The sequence below is a fragment of the Equus caballus genome, chromosome 25, assembly GCF_041296265.1.
Source record: "Equus caballus isolate H_3958 breed thoroughbred chromosome 25, TB-T2T, whole genome shotgun sequence".
NCBI classification, from domain to species: Eukaryota; Metazoa; Chordata; class Mammalia; order Perissodactyla; family Equidae; genus Equus; species Equus caballus.
Genome location: NC_091708.1, coordinates 13,541,592 through 13,558,296, shown reverse-complemented (window position 1 = coordinate 13,558,296; position 16,705 = coordinate 13,541,592). Strand labels below are relative to the sequence as shown.

General features: G+C 48.6%; 1 protein-coding gene across 3 annotated transcripts in view; it reads left to right on the top strand.

Annotated features, from left to right (window-relative positions):
* The window catches only part of GABBR2 (gamma-aminobutyric acid type B receptor subunit 2), a 330,747-nt gene that overhangs the window by 133,596 nt on the left and 180,446 nt on the right, over positions 1 to 16,705 (top strand). For all 3 annotated transcript variants that reach the window (XM_070251235.1, XM_023629734.2, XM_070251236.1), the window contains one exon: positions 221 to 391. In XM_070251235.1, coding sequence (XP_070107336.1) covers positions 221 to 391 — 171 coding nt within the window. The remainder of the gene's footprint in view (positions 1 to 220; positions 392 to 16,705) is intronic.

The window sequence follows — 16,705 nt, the reverse complement described above, 5'->3', positions numbered from 1 at the left end:
TTGTTGGCCCATTTTTTCCCTCTTTCTCCTTGTGCATTTTTTTAAATCCTTCTCTTCAATTATAACATATTACTTTTTACGATGAAAAGCCTTAAAAAAACACCTTGCCCCGTGTGTTTCTGCCCCGAGTCAGAACTGAAGGTCTCTCTTCCGCTCGGAAGGACCCAGGGCTCAGCCGTGCGGCCCGCCAGTGAAAGCGTGTCTCTCTTGTGTTTTCCAGCTCTCGTTTGCTGCGACCACACCTGTCCTGGCTGATAAGAAAAAGTACCCTTATTTCTTTCGGACGGTGCCGTCGGACAACGCGGTGAACCCCGCCATCCTGAAGCTGCTGAAACACTACCGCTGGAAGCGAGTGGGCACGCTGACGCAGGACGTGCAGAGGTTCTCCGAGGTGTGTCCCCGGGGCCGTCCTCACCCGCCTGCTGGCTGCGGACGTCTCCGGGCACCGGGCTGTGGGGCTTGATCGGGGCTGGGGAATGTCGCGGGGCTGTGAAGCCTGCTTTTATTAGCAGGAGCAAAGCCGTTTTGCCATGGACAAAATAGGGCTGGGGGCGGAGGAATTCGACTGTGCGTGGGACGGGCGACACCCTCCATCGCGGATGGCTCAGGAGGGAACCCCTCCCTTTCCGCTAAATGGTGTGGCTTGTCCTGTCGCTGCCCTGTAGCTTTGTTGTCGCGAGGCTGCAGTGAGCGTCTAAAATCGTGATGTGGGGCCCGCAGCACTTGTGCTGCGAGGAGAGTTCTGGGGGGAGCCGCGCTAGGAACGCAGACGCCAGTGTACCCGTGGATGGGGTGGGGTTTGTTTGTTTGTTTTAATTGCTTACAAACATCATACATGGTGATTTCAGGTTTTTGTTATTTTTTTTTTTTTTGCAAAAAAGAATGCCAAAATTTATACAGTAGAGAAGTGAAAGGGAGGCTTTACCCGCATTCTCTCCCATGACCCCTGCTTTCAGCGTACTGTTCATGTGCCCAGAGCTTTTTCAATTTATTTGTTTAAACCCAAATGACTTCATACTATAGATTTGGCTTTTTTCAATTTACAACAGGTCTTAGAGCTTTTGACTGGCCACATTCTCATTAGTGGGCCGTAGTGTTCTGTCAGACGGAGAGATGGTAATTTCTTGAACCAGACCCCCATGGGTGTTCACAGCTTTTTGATATGACAGCCAACGCCTTCCTGCCTCAGTGTGCATCTTTGTAGTAGATTTCTGGAAGTGGAATGACTGGGTCGTTTAAAATAGAGAAACTGACCTCCAGAAAAGCTGTCCTAATTTCTGGTTCCACCAATGGCATTTGAAAAGACCATTTCCACACATCCCTACTACAGTGGATATTACCAAATGTTTAAAATTTTCCCCACTCGGATGCGTGCAAAATGGTCTCGTCTTTTGCCCTGCTCTCCTTATGGCTCCTACTTTCCTCTCTCCTCCCACGTGTGCGCTTGACAGCTGGAGCCTCCCAACAAGGCCAGACATTCCAGGTGTGCACAGCAGCCCAAGAGGAAGCACCTGTGAGCGTGTGGGGAGGCGACGTGGAGGCAGCTGTGGAGCTCAGAGTGAGGAGTCAGAGGACGAGCCCCTCCCGGCAGAGCAGAGCCAGTGGCAAGGAAGGCGGGGCAGAGCATGGCTGGGAGTCACACCCAGTTCCACTCCAGCTCTGTGCTCACCTTCCTGCCGCTCTGCTCCTGCTCTCCTATGGGGAGGAGAGGCCATTCAATGCGTTGGCTGTGCGACCTTGGAGAAATCGCCTCACTTCTCTGAGCTGTGGTTTCCGCCCCTGTAAAATGGGGACAATAACCCTTCCCATGCCTTTCCCGCAGGGTTCTTGCCAAAATCAAATGAGTCATGGACTTGAAAGAGCTTTGTAAACTGTGAAGTTCATGCAGAGAGGGATGTTTTCAGAGGTGCTTGAAAAGCTGAAGTGTTTGGCCCCGCCGTCTGTGGTTATCCAAGCGAGGCGAGCTCTTCCAGGCAGGCCTGGTCCTCATCTTCCCACCTCTCTGTCCCTCAGCCCCCAGGGAGAGGCACAAAGGGCGCTTGACCCCCGGTGGGAGTGACTCATTGCCAAACGCTGAAGAGGCTTTTGCGGGAAGATTGCCCTTTATACAGCAGCAACCAGTGTTCTAAGATGAGTGTCGCACAGGTTGATGGGGCGGGTGGGGAGGGCCAGTCCTGCGGCCCCATTAACAGCGAACTCTGCTGTGGTGTGGAGGGACCTGCTTGTTTCCAAAACAGTCTTTGCTGTCAGAGCCTGAAGGGCCCTTGAGACCCCTCGTCCGACCTCTGCATTGTACAGAAGGGGAAACTGAGACCCAGAGAGGGGAAGGAACAAAGTTAGGGTTTCAAAGTTCCTCGGTCTGAAGTCATAAAAGATTGTTCACAGAAAAGTCAGGACTGACTCCTGGCGTCTGACTCCCACTCCAGACTTGCCATGGCTCCCTCTTTCCCTCCATCACTTCCTGTGGTCACATGGGAGTTGCCTGCGTGTGGCCTCAGAGGTTTGAAAACCCGAAAGCCTTGGTCTACAGAGGATGAATGACCAGCCCTGACTTGGCTGGGTGCTTATAGGTCCCCACTCTCACAGCCAGTTGCCCTGTAGGGAGGGCCTATGGTTCCCATCTTACAGATGAGGAAACTGAGGCTCACAGAGTGTGGCTGGCCTCCTGCCAGGGCACTGCCTCTGAGGAGCCCAGCCGACACTGGAAGCCCGCCCTCTGACTGTTGGCCGGTGTTTTCTCCACTGCACCATCCTCGCTGGTCAGGTATCGACAGTTGGGTACCACATCTCCGTCCCGCACAGCTGCCTCGGGGCCCTGGGCTGTCTTTCAGGGCTTCTCAGTGGGAAACCTCTTTTCTGGGGACAGGATCTTGCTTGGTGGCACTGCTGGCAAGAACGCCTCTTGATTGAAGTCTCTCAGCCCAGCTGACTCCTCTCCGTGCCCAAGGGCTTCAGTGTGCCTCTCCCGATGTCTGGGCTGCGTCGCTGGAGCGCAGGCCCTGGAAGCTCGCCAGGGGCTAACAGCTTTCGGGAGTGCAGAGGAAACTGGATTCCTTTTATGAAACTGGTCGATCAGCAGCGTCAAGCACTTCTGTTCCGGACTGGTGCACTGGAAGGAATGTCAAATGAAAGGAGTCCTGGAGTTGGAGGGGGCTGGGGGAAAACCTTCGTCCCCTGAGCTGCTTACATTAGGACTGAGTGGTGGAGGGCTGAGGGCCAGCCCACCTTGGGACCAGTTGCTCCTTCGAGCCCCCCATGGCTGAGATTCAAGGCTGGTGCCTGGTAACCCAGAAGCTGCTCCAGACTTGGATCAGCTGTGCCATCTCCAGGCCCAGCTGTGCCAGGCAGTGGCTGTGTGACCCCAGCCATCCACTTCACCTCGTTGACTTGCATGTATCAGATCCAGAGCTGCTGCTAGGACAGGCAAGGGTCCACGGGAACACAGTGACGGAAAAGCTGGAGTGGGCTCAGCCCTGCCCTCTCTGGATCGAAGTTGTAAAGGAGACGACAGAAGAAGGACTTGGCACCAGATGGGCTGACCTCTAAGCCCAGCTTGGCCACGCTGTGGCTGTGTGGCCCCAGGCAGTTCACTTCCCCTCAGTGAGGTCCTGGTTTCCCTCGTGTAAATGGGGATGTTTACCCCACCTCAAAGGCACTGGGAGGTGAGAGGGCTAGAGGAGAAAACGGAAACGAAGACCTGTGCATGGCAGGTGCTCAGTAAACGGACATTCTCTGCACTGCTGTTCTGGGGACACACCCAGGAGTGCAGCACATACATTCACTCAAAACGTAATAACATGGCCTGCGACATGCCGAAGGCTGTGGAGGGTGGAGAGGAATAGACATGGCCTCAGGTCAATAGGTGTCCGGCCTCCTGCATTGGGTTCTCAACTCTGGCTGCTCATTAGACTCACTGGGGAAATAGTTTTTTAGTAGAAAATATAATTTAAATACCCTAGGTTTTTTTTTTTACTTTTGCTTTTTTCCCCACTTTAACAGCTTTATTGGGATATAATTTATATACCGTACAATTCATTTGTTGTTAGTGTACATTTCATTATTGTTAGTAAATTTCTCTGGTTGTGCAGCCATCGCCGCAGTCCGGTCTTAGAACTCCCCTTGCTCTGAAGGCCTCCTGTGCTCCTTTGTAGCCGGTCCCAACCCCAGCCCCAGGTTCATCTGCTTGCTCTTGTTTTGCCCTTTCTGGAAATTTCTTATCAGTAGAATTATGTACCATGTCCTTTTTTGTGTCTGGCTTCTTTTTGGCACAGTGTTTTTGCGTTTCGTCCGTGTGGCGTGTATCAGTGCTTTGTTTCTTATACAGCTGAGTAGTATTCCCCTGTGTGCACAGGGCACATTTTAGAATCCCCTGGAGAGCTTTAAAAATCCTGATGCCCAGGCCACCCTCGAGGACAGTTCATGAGATGACCCGGCAGGGAACCTTGCAGGCCCTCCGGATGATTTGTGTGTGGCCAACGCTGATGTGCTCCATGACTGGCTCAGCAATCAGGGTAGAAATGACATCTTCTCATAGTAGCAGCCCTGTGCTCAGAGTGGCCCCGGTCCCCATGGAGGCATGACTGCCCTCAGCAGGCCTGGTGACAGTGCAGCAGGATGGAGAAGCTGGACAATGGCCTTGACCCAGCACCGGGGCTCCACCACACTTCAAAGGTGGGGGTGGTAATGAAGATGGAGGGTCCTGCTGAGAGGGGGATCCATGGGGCCTGGGATGGAGAGGGCTGGGCAGGCAGGTGGCCTGTGCGCTTGGAGGAAGTGGAGCTCTGGCAGTCTCTGAGAAGCTTGAGGGTGTGGGGGTGGGGGAGCTGGAAGGAGGGGAGGCTGTCGTCAGAGCTGGAGGACGGATGGAGGGGCCAGGCCCTGGCTGGGTGTGGACAGCTAAAGCAGTTGGAGGTAGAGGTCTTGCCCCTGGAATTAGGGGCAAGAAAGTGAGAGGCTAGAGTGCCCAGTGACATCCACGTGGTCACTCCAGGCACGGAAGGGAGGCAGTGAGTGGGGGCCTGGGCGGACCAGCAGACGGCAACAGGGTACTCGGGCCTCTCCCTGCTGTTCCAGGCCCCATGGTCTACTAAACTGTCGTCACCAAGTTATTCTTCTGGTTCCCAATTCGTGATGCAACTAGCCAGCTAAGGACCCGTGGACAAGTTACCCAGTCTCTCTGGGCCTCAGTTTCCCCTTCTGTAAGGTAAGGGAGTTGGGCCAGTTGACCTCTAAGAGCCATCCTCACTCACAGAATTTGTGATGAGGGTTTAGGGAGATGTAGTCACTGACCCCGATCCTGCCATTCCCGGAGGTGTGGCCATGAGTATTACTTAGGCTCTTTGCGCCTCAGTTTCTTCATCCTGAAAATGAGGTTAATAATAGTATTAACTCTTAGGGTAGGGTGAGGGTTAGATGTGTTGAGGAACTTACAGTGCTAAGAGAAGGGCCTGGCTCGTGAGGAGCACCGTGCGAGGCGTGGCTGTCATTCTTACTGTCATCTGGAATCTGGTTCCCTAGCCCGTGGCTGGCCGCCATTCAGGAGCCCGGCTGTGAGGCTGGGTTTCATATCCACCACGAGTACGGCTCCCCTTTCCCCCTCCCTCCAAGCAGGCGCAGAGACTCCCTGCCCAGTCGCTGGTCCCCAGTGATCTCGGGGTTCTGAGGCTGACCTTTCCATACCAGAGGCCTCCCCCAAGTGGCGGGACCCACCGAGGCCCTTGATGTGTCCGAGACCAAAAGGGCACCATCTGCAGAGCCTCCTGTCAGAGCCCTGCCCTCTCGGCCTCGGCGGCCCTGCCTGCCCTTTGAAGCCTTCCCTGCCTGCCAAGTCGCCATCTGCCCCACCAAAGGGGTCTCTGGTCACCTCCTCCAGAGTAACCACTTATCGTTATGGAAGGCAGCCTGGGGGACACTCCTGCAGGGCGGGGGACCTCGTGCTTGTATCTAATCCAGGAGCCGACCGTATTAGTCATCAGCCCTTCCCTGCTGCTCTGGGCAGGAATGAGCTCCTCGCACGGCTCAAGAGACCCTTCACCGTCCCCTGGGTCCTCCTCCTCTATCTCAACTTCGGTTATTTCCTTCTTTGGTCCAGCCACCCCTCCGCTCTGGCTTCTCTCTGCGGGATGTCCTCCCCCTCACCTGGCTCGACCTTCCTCCCCTGGAGGAGGCTGGAGCAGGAGTGGTGTCTCTGGGCTCCTCCCCCTCCGGCCTGTCCCTGTACCAGCTCCTTGCACAATGCAGTGTAATACACCATCTGCTTCCTCATCCATCACCACCACCGCTGGACTGGAGAGCCCCTGTGGACCAGAGCCATGCAGACTTCCCGGTCCCCTGACCCTGCCTGCCGCCTGGCAAGAGTGTGCAGTAAGGATTTCAGCAAATGCATCTCTGTTCATTAGGCCAGGTTCTTAGGGGCAAGTGCAATGATTTCCCCTCTGTTGCCCTTAGTCTGCCTGCACCTGGGGTGGTGAGGGGGTGTGGGAAGGGTGCAAAGAAATCCCAGCCCCTATCCTGAGTCACAGGGCCGTCAGAAGAAGGGAGGAGCTGGCAGAGTCAGCGAGCCACACTTCCACAGGACTCAGTGCAGACCATGCTGGCGTTTCTTAACTGGGTCTTTTTTTGGATGTGACATTGTTTGTTGATGGAGTTTCTTCTAGAAATCTCAGTGGAAAGGTCTGGGCTGGCCTCCGGAACCAGCAGGGACCAGGGCCCTGCCACGTGGCTGCTTCTGTGTGCGTTGTGTTGGGCGTTGGGAATGCACGCAGTGTAGTTTTGTACCTAGGGGTTTTTCTTTGCTTCGTGATCCTGGGATGTTCGTTCTGAGTTGTCAACACTTCAGAATCCTCTCTTCCCAGGATCAGGTGACCCCGTCCTGTAGAGCAGTATTTCTCAAAGTGTGGTCCTCCATCTGTGTCGTCACCTGGGAACTTGTTAGAAGGCAGATTCGAGGGCTCCACCCAGACCCCCTGAGTCAGACCCTCTGGGGTGGCCAGCGTGCTGGAGTTTGAGAACCCCTGTGGTGGAGGAGTGGGCAGCCTCCAGCTGAGGCCACTGTGCGCCTGGGCCCACTTCCTCTGAGAAGGGCGGGGCCCCCGCGGGTCTGTCCGTGGCTTCCCTGCAGGCTGCAGGATCGCCTGTGCCCACAGATCCACAGATCCTCATCGTTAAGAGGCAGGAGGGCCTCCTGACAGATCAGATTCCAACCGTAATGGTCCTCCTGCCCCATCCCCAGCCCCAGCTTGTATCTGAAGAACTTGCTTATGCTTTCCGGCGATTGGCTGTCTGCCCTCCTCTCCTCCTCCGTGCTCTCGCCTCCAGCTCTGGGAGAGACCGGCCTGTGCACCAGCCGTCAGGGACCGCTCCGCGTCCCTCCTGCCCACGCTGTGGCGGCTCTTGGTGGCAGCCTCCTTGGCATTTGGGGGGGTTGGGGGGGGGTGTTATGTTTGTGTGATATGATTTTTGCACAATTTTAAAAGTTGTATGTTTACGTTATTATGTACCAGGAGAAAAAAGATGGCTAGTCCATCAAAACTGCACTTCACCGATGTTGCTGTGTAGGATGGAAGCTTCATTTAAAAAGCGAGACTGTTTGAAGGGAAACGCACATAGGCGAGCACATAGGTGGTGCATTTACGAGGTGAAATTGCCTCTGAGGGGTGCCGGAGGGACTGAAGTTTGGGGACCGCTGGGGTGGATGCAGCCCACTTGGCTGCCTGTGCATTTAACGGAGGTGGGTGGGGAGGGGTGGCAGTAGCACTGACAATGGGCTTCTCCTTGAAGCCCTGGCCCAGTGCAGATATTCAGTGGGAGAGACTCAAGGTCAAGGTCAAGAATTGCCCCCATGGGCCTTCAGCCTTCTGAGGCCGAGGCTCCAGGGGGCAGACTTTAGGGTTCAAGCAACATTCGTTCCTTCATGTGGGTGCCCCCGGTGGAAAGGACAGCCTGCCAGCAGTTGCTCTGCCCTGCCTGTCCCTGCAGAGTGGGAAGACCCAACCTGGGTGAGAACTGTCCCCGGCCAGGGTCTGCAGTTCCCACAGCTCCTGCCCTCCTGGGAGCAGTGCTGCACATCTGGGAGCACGTCCAGGGGTTTTGTGCAGTGGTGGCTGCGGTGGCTAAGCGTTCTGAAGAAAAGGCAGACCTCCAAGCTGATGCCTTGGTCTGGTTCAGAGCTTCCGCCCTCGGGAGAGACAGCCCACCCGCTGCTGCTTCCTCCACTTGGAACAGGGAGGAGAGGGCAGCCCGTGCGTGGTGCACAGTGCTCGGTGCGGGAGGAAGACCAGGGGTCTTGCTGGTGGGTGCTTCCTCCCTGATGCTCCACGGCAGGTCCTCAGGGCCCAGCATCCTCCCACCACACACCCCAAACTCTTAAAAGAAAGGCAGGCGCTGCCCTGGGCCCTGCTCAGAGAGGCCAGGGTGCTTGGCTGCAGGGCTGTGGTGCCAGCACCGGGGCTCCTGGAGCGCCTGGGTGAGTGCCACGTGCTCGGCTCTCTAGGGCTGTGAGGCTAGAGGAATACCCCCTCCACCTGGAACACAGATGAGGCAGGCCCGGAGGAGATCCTGGCTGTGTCTGGGGGGGCCTGGCCATCCACTTCCCTCACAGCCCCTGTCCCGGTTCCCAGAGCACGACTCCACCCGGTGAAGCAGCTGCTGCACCAGGCCTTCGGGGTGGGAAATGGAATTACGACATCATCTGCTGCTGTGTCTGGGCGCCTGCTGCGTGCAGGTGATGACACTCAGTCACCTCCGTTTTGTAGAGCTCACTTAGGAAGGATGAAGTCGCTTCGCCAAGGTCTCTCAGCCAGGAGGGGCCAGTGACCCCAGTTTGTGCCTGCCTCCGTGGAGAGGAGGAGGCCGAGGGCCCAGCCGGTATCCCCACCCACCCCGCGCCATCCCCTCACGGAAGCGAGGAGGTGGAGATGGAGAGCCGCCAACCCGCGTCTCGAGGGCAGCTCCTCGCAGTCCCCTGGAATTTTCTCCACGAGATTCTGCATTTAATTTTTATTATCTTCCTAAATCCCGCATCCCAGAGCTCAGCACTGTCTCTCCACACCTCCTCCTACTTTAGTAGGATACATGCTTTGTGTCAGCCAGGCTTCTTGGCTGACAGGGCAGTGCATCTTCCAGTGTGTAGGTCCCCAGAGCTATTCTGGTACATTCTGGCTGCAGTTCCCCCGAGGCCCATCTGCCAGGCTTGGTATTACCAGGGCAACGTGAGCAAAGGAGCTGGAAGGTGTGTGGAACCTTCAGGAAACGGCGCCTGGTCTGCTGGGGCTGGATACCCAGTGTGCAGGGGGGAAGTGGGAGGATGGGCTGCGAGGAGAGGGCAGGGTGAAGGCCCTGCAGGCCTCTGCCTGTGGACTTCACCGGTCAGCAGTAGGGAGCCACGGCAGGTTTTTAAATAGGGAGTGAGAGATGGTAGCAATCTTGAGGGCAGATTGGGGCGAGCAGACCAGAGTCCGAAACCAGCCAGGAGGTTGTTGCAGTAATTCACAAGAAAATGAGATTGTCCTCACTTTCTTCCATAAAAATTTCAAGTTCTCTTTGTTTTTATTTTTTGCTTCTTTATTTTAACATACCAATTCTTGTTTTCTACCCATAATTTTACATGTACTCAGTGCATAAAACTTGGAAGACACAGAAGAGCAAACAGGAAAATTAAAAGTCGGCTCTAACCTACCCACTGAAAGGTCACTGTTGGCATCTACAGGCATATGTCCTGACAGATTTTTCAAGTATAAACAAACACTTGCTCTTACTATGGAGACAGCGTCTTCAACTTAGCAGCCCAGTGGGGATGTTCTCCCAGGCCAGCGGACACTCTCCGCCGCCCCGACTCAGAATGGCCTGTCCACTCAGCCTGGTGACCCTGGGGACGGCCCCACCTCTGCCACAGCCCTCTCTGATGTGTTTTGGGCTGTTTCTCTCCAGTCTTATTTCTCCTTACATCTGTCCCCTTTCTTCTTACATTCCAATCGTTCTGCAAAGATTCTGTCCATGGATGGTCGTCTTGTTTTCCAGCACTGTTAGAGATTTTTTTCTTAAAATAAACCTTCGCCGTTTTGAGGAATTTGGGTTGGAACAGGAGGTGGATGTATATTCTCTGTCGCTGTTTTTTTCCAATAGCTGTTGAAAAAATTCTCCCCTATGGCTATGCCGTAATTACTCAAAGACGCTGCCATCATTGAACGAGAAGAGAGTTGCCGGTTTTTCCAGATTTCAAACAACAATGCAGTAAAGTCATCCTTGTATCTTTGTGTGAACGTCTCTGATTATTTCCTGAAGATAAGTTCCTAGAAATAGCGTATGCACGTTGCAGAACCTTTGAGCGTGTTGCCAAATTGTCCTCCAGAAACATCCTGCTGATTTCGAGTTTCGGAGCGAGATAGGAGAGCGCTCACTGCCAACACTGTATATTATTCTCTTTTGATCCTTGGCAATTGCTATTTTAACTTGCATTTCTTTAATTACTACTAAGATTGAATTTCATTTTTATTAAGAATCTTTCTCATTTCTGTTTCTCCTTTGGTAAATCGGCTGTTCATGTCGCTGGCACATTTTCCTGTTAGAGTATTCTTTTTCTTACTGATTTATAAGAGCTCTTTATAAAGTAAGGATCTCAACCCTTGTCACATTTGTTGAAGAAATCTCTCTGTCTTTCATGTGACATTCGACTTTTTTTATGTTATTCAATAATATTGAAAAATTTAATATTTTATATAGTCAGACTTATCAAGACCACTTTTCTCACTTTTAATTTTATGCTTGGCAAGCTCTTCCCATCCCAAGAATTTTTGTAAATATTCACCTACATTTTCTTCTGGTCTTTTTTTTCACTTCATTTTTCAGTTTATCTGGGATTTCAGCATATGGCCTGAAATATGAAACTTTTCTTTCTCCTGCCCCCATAATCACTAAATAGTTTTTCCAGCATTTAATTAATACATCTTTTCCCAACTCATTTAAAATGCCTATGCCAAATTTTATCCTCAGAAAATATATACTACTTTTTAAATTTACATTATCCCGGTTCTGTATAACAGAAATATACTGCAAGCCGCATATGTAATTTTAAATTTTCTAGTAGCCACACTTAAAAAACTGAAAAGAGATCTGTAAAACTAATTTCAACAATATATTTTATTTAAGACAATATATCCAAAATATTATCATTTCGAGATGCGGCGCCGGCATGTCAAGCCCTCAGCACACGCAGCCGCTGCGTTGGGCAGACCAGCTTTAGGCTGTTACTGAGCTTTTAAATGTTGTCCCATTGATCCGTCTGTTCTGCAATTGGCATGCTAGAGTTTTGAATATTATTCCTGTCTAATATAATTTAACATGCAATCCTCCCTTCTTTTTCCACAATTGTCTTCAAATTCACCAATTCAATTTGTGTAAGTTTCCAAAAACGTGGTAAGTGTTTTATCTGAATTTCAGTAACTCCAGAATTAATTTGGGGGCAGTTGACATCTCTATAACATTGAGTCTGTCCATTCGTGAACAAAGAACATCTCTCCATTCAAAATTTCTTCTTGGGTCCTCAGTAAAGCTTTGTCATTTTCTTTATACAGAGACTTTCCACGTCATGTTAGGTTTATTTCCAAGTATTCTACGTTCATTATTGCTTTCGGAAATGATCTGTTTTCCTTGACGTTTAAAAGTGGCTGTTGCTGGAATATAGGAAAGCTGTTGATGGTGTGTGTACATCCTATGACTAGCCCTATTACCTCTGGTAGCTTTTCCTCTCTTCATTCCCTTGGGCCTTCTAGGTAGACAGCAGTACATTTGGAGCAAGGAGGAATTTCCTTTCTGTTCTCCAGCATTCCAGCATCTCTATCTTCATGAGTTTCCACTGAGGTGGTACTGCCTGGTGGTCAGAACAGAATGACGGCGTGGTTCTAGTTCCAGCTCAGCTACTTACCAGCTGGGCGACCCTGGGCAAATTCTCTACCTTTTCTGTGTTCCCAGTAATGGGGACATACTCGTATCACCTCAGGTGTTGTGAGTATTAAACTAGTTCCTACATATAAAGCCCTCAGGGCTTTGAACAGTGCCCGAGAAGTCCCCTGTACCTATTAGCAGTGACTGGTGTTATTATTATTGGCTCCTTCACTAAACGTCCTGGAGTTCCATTTAAAAATAGTGATCATGGTGGATATTCTCGCCTTGCTCTTGACTTTGATGGGAGTGCTGTTCGTAAGGTATGATGTCTGTTGGAAGAGCAAACATTTCTCATCCTGTTAAGGGGTGTTCTGTTCTTATTTACTCAGTGTTTGTACAGATATGCATGCTGGAAGATCAGATGCCTTTTTAGAATCTGTGTCAATAGCGATGCGTTTTTCCCCTATCAGTGTGACAAATGAGTCCTCAGTTTCTTCATGTCCATTCCATCATGTATTCATTCGTGTAACATGTATTTACTGAGTCCCAGCATGTGTGAGCACTGTTTTAGGCACTGTGGACACATCAGTGAATGAAGCAGAGCTCCCCCAAGGAGCTTATGTTCTAGTGGGGGAGGCAGATGATAAAAAAACATAAGCAAAAACTGTGTAAAAAGTCAGATGATGATAAGTGCTAGGGAGAAAAATGAAGTCGGGTGAGGGGAGTAGGATATGCCGTGTGGGGCAGAGCTTCAAAGATAAGGTGACACTGGAGCAGCCAGGTGAAGGCAGTGAGGGGCAAGTCTTAGCCTATCTGGGAGAAGAGGGTTCCAGACAGAGAGAACAGCACGTGCAAAAGTCCTGGTGTGGGAGTGATCACGGTGGTGCTGGAGCCACACCAGGGACCATTATGGCCGGGCTGGAGTGGCTGAGGGGGCAGTGGAGCAGTGGTTGGAGGGGCAGGGATCTCTTGCCCTTAGAGGACATTTGTGAGGACTCTGGCTATACTCTGAGTCAGTTGAGGGTATTTTGGTTTTTGTTTTTATTAAGAAAAAAAATCACATAACATAAAATCCACCATTTTAACCATTTTAAAGTGTACAATTAAACAACTTTTGGTCTATAATGTGCAACCATTACCACTAATTCCGGAACATTTTCATCACCCCCAAAAGAAATCCCATATCTATTAACAGTCACTCATTTTCCCCTCCCTCCAGCCCCTGACAACCACGAGTCTCCTTTGTGTACCTATACATTTGCCTATAATAGGCACTTCATATAAATGGAGTCATACGGGTGGGAGGTGGGGGAAATGGGTGAAAAGTGGTCAAAAGGTACAAACTTGAAGTTATAAGACAAATGAGTCTTGGGGCTGTAATGTACAGCATGGTGACTATACTTAATATTTTATTGCGTATCTGAACGTTGCTAAAAAGTAGACGATAGGTCTTAAGAGTTCTCAGCACAAGAAAAAAAACTATAACCATGTGAGGTGAGGTGATGGATGTTAACTAAACTTATTGTGGTGATCATTTCCCTATATAGACATATATCGAATCATTCTGTTGTACACCTTAAACTTATACAATGTTATGTGTCCATTATATCTCAATAGAACTAGAAAAAAGGAGTCATAAGGTATGTGGCATTTTGTGTCTAGCTTATTTACATATCTTCTTTGGAGAAATGCCCATTCAAATCCTTTATCCAATTTTTAATTGGGTTTTTTCTCTTTTTTGCTATATAATTATGAGAGTTCTTTATATATTCTGGATACTAGACCCTTGTCAGATATGATTTGCAAACATTCTCTCCCATTCTGTGGCTTGTCTTTGCACTTTCTTAATGGTGTCCTTTGCAGAAAAATTTTTAATTTTGATGAAGTCCAATTTATCTGTTCATTTTTTTTCTTTTGTTGTTTGTGCTTTCGTGTCGTATTTAAGAAACCATTGTCTAATCCAAAATAGTGAACACTTACACTTGTGTTTCCTTTTAAGAGTTTTATAGCGTCAGCTCTTACATTTAGGTCTTTGGTCCATCTTGAGATAATTTTTGTATATGGTGTGAGGTAAGGGTCAGCTCCACTCTTTTGTATGAAACCATCCCGTTGTCCTAGCACTACTTCATGAAAAGACTATTATTTCTCCATTAAGGGGACCTGCTGCCCTTACTGAAAATCAGTTGATCAGAGTAGTATGGATTTATTTCTGGACTACTGGAGAGTTTTTAAAAAGAAGCATTTGATCTCTTACATTTTAAAGTGATCGCCCTGGCTGCTGAGAGGAAGGTAGTGACTCAGATAGATGATGAAAATCCATCAGATTCTGGATATTTTTTGACAGTAGAGCTGACAAAGTAGATTTCCTGATGGGATGGATGCGTGAAGTGAAAAACTATGAGGCATCAAGGATGGCACCGAAGGTTTTGATCTGAGCAACTGGAAGGAATAAGTTACTATTTGTAAACTTGAGGGAGAATGCAGAAGAGCAAGTTTTAGAGAGTTTTAGAAATCAACAATTACTTTAGATCTGCCTGGTGGATATCCAGATGGAGAGGTTGCCCAGGCAGTTGGATAAATGGATCTGGAATTCACATTTACATTAAAGCACATTAGCATTCCTAAAATAAAACTGTCTTTATTATGCTGCATTATTCTTTTAATCAACTTAATTATCTAGTTTTTTTTCTGTGAGTATATGTGATCATAGTTTGTGTTTTACCCTGACTGTGCCATCTTTAATCGGGGTTTGTTGTCAGAGTTATTCTAGTTTTACAACGTGAATCAGAAAGCTTTCCATCTTTTTAAGTGCCCTGGGGTAGTTTATAGAATATACAAATTAGCTGCTCCTTGAAAATCAAAAGATGAGTCTATGAAACCATCCAGAATTTTGTGTCCCCCATCTGCCCTTTTTACATGTTATCTTTGTGGCTTCTTCCATGCTTCTGATCACTTTACGTTTATACTTCTTGTGTGGATTTTAGTAACTTATATTTTCCAAAGAATTGTCCATTTCCTTGAGGTTTTCAAATTTATTAGCATATATTTGAGTACACTTTAAAAAAAATTCTATGTCTTTTATATGCTCTTTCTCATTACAAGTGTGTTTCCCCACTTTTTTCCCTGATTAAACTAGCTAATTTGCTTCTTTATTGATATAACGGGTATTAACATCTTAAATTCAGCATGCAAAAAATGGTCACATTTCTTATTTTTCCAAATTAAAGTAAATCTGGGCCAGGCACTCCACCTGCCAGATTTACTGGGGTCAGCGTCTCCCTCTCAGTGTCACCCACCTCCAGAAAGGCCCATAACCCTGGTGGTCTTTCCATCGCCAGGCTGGCAGAGCCTGCGTTCTGCGGCCCTTGCTGCCTGCTGCCACTTGGTGGTGCTGTTGACACTGGTCGGATTGGTTACTGCCCCTGGTCCCGGTCCCTGGGCACACTTCCGGGCATCCTCCAGCGTCTCTCTGGGTTCCCAGGTTGCAGCTTTCTGCGAATAGCTTTTTCACCTCCGTATGGAGCCACTCCCAGGACGCAGGAACACGGCCGGGAGTGATCTGGTCATTTTCCTCCATGGATCCAGAACCTCCATTGGCGTTTTCTTCCCAGATATCCACATCCCCAAGGGTCAGAGAGGGTTTCTTTTAGAACCCCACCCCTAGGTGGTCCGATTCCATTTTGTGCAGAGTAGAACTCATTCTCCTTAAAGCAGACTCCTGGGTTGCTTCTGGGAGGTCCACTTGCCTCCCCTTTAAAGAATACTTCCCCTCCCCCCTAGAGATAGACAAGTTTCCAGACATTTCTCTTGCTAAAGAACATATAGCAAAAGACACAAGTTAAATCTTCAGTGAAACACCCCATTATCTTGTTTTTTAACCCAAAGAACCAGCACTCGGATATTTATTGGCTTTGCTTCTATTTATCTACTTTCTAATTTATTTGCTTCTGCTTTTATCTTTATTAATACCTTCCCTCATTTATGTTTGTTTTACCATTCTTTTTCTAATTTCTTGATTTACATACTTATTTTTTACTCTTTTTCAGTTGTAGCAAATGTATTTAAGCCAATAAATTTGTCTTTGATTGCAGCTTTGGCCAGCTTCTATACTTATAGCTAAATAATATGACATCCTTATTCTAATAAGACTATTCCATAATTGCATTTTCAGTTTAAAATATTAGGCTTTTACTTCTCGAAATACTAATATAAAAATGCAATATCTGTTGTTAGCTACAGAAATGGGCACAGTTATTTACTGCCCATCCTTCATCACCTCTGATTTTGTATTGTTATAATCTGAGTTTTTGTTGAATTTATTCTTTACATCGTGGATATTATTTTTCAATTGTTATTTGAGATATTGATTTTATTTTAAAACTATGTTAGAATAACTATGCTTTTAAGATTCAGATCCATACTTACATGGCTTCAATTTCGATTGACATATCTTTCATGAGTTGTGTCTTTCGATTTCTCTCTCAGTGGCATGAATAAATCTTTGAGTAATATTTTTCAGGAAGGACACGTGGGTTTTCTATCTACCCTGCTTTTACACAGATCACGGTTTCTCTCTGTTGCTTCTCCTATGAAATAGAGATTTCTAAGATCGTAATATTCCTCCTCAAGCCTGTTAGACGTTATATCAACGTTGTAATGAAGTCTGTTGTAATCTGGTTTGGTTCCCTTGTAGATAGGTCTTTTTTTTTTCCCCTGTGCTGGATGCTTGTAGGATGCTTTCTTAATCCTTGGAATTAAAAAGAAAATACAGCACATGTCAGATGTTGTGTATTTTGTCTAAAATATGATTAGTATTTTATCTGAA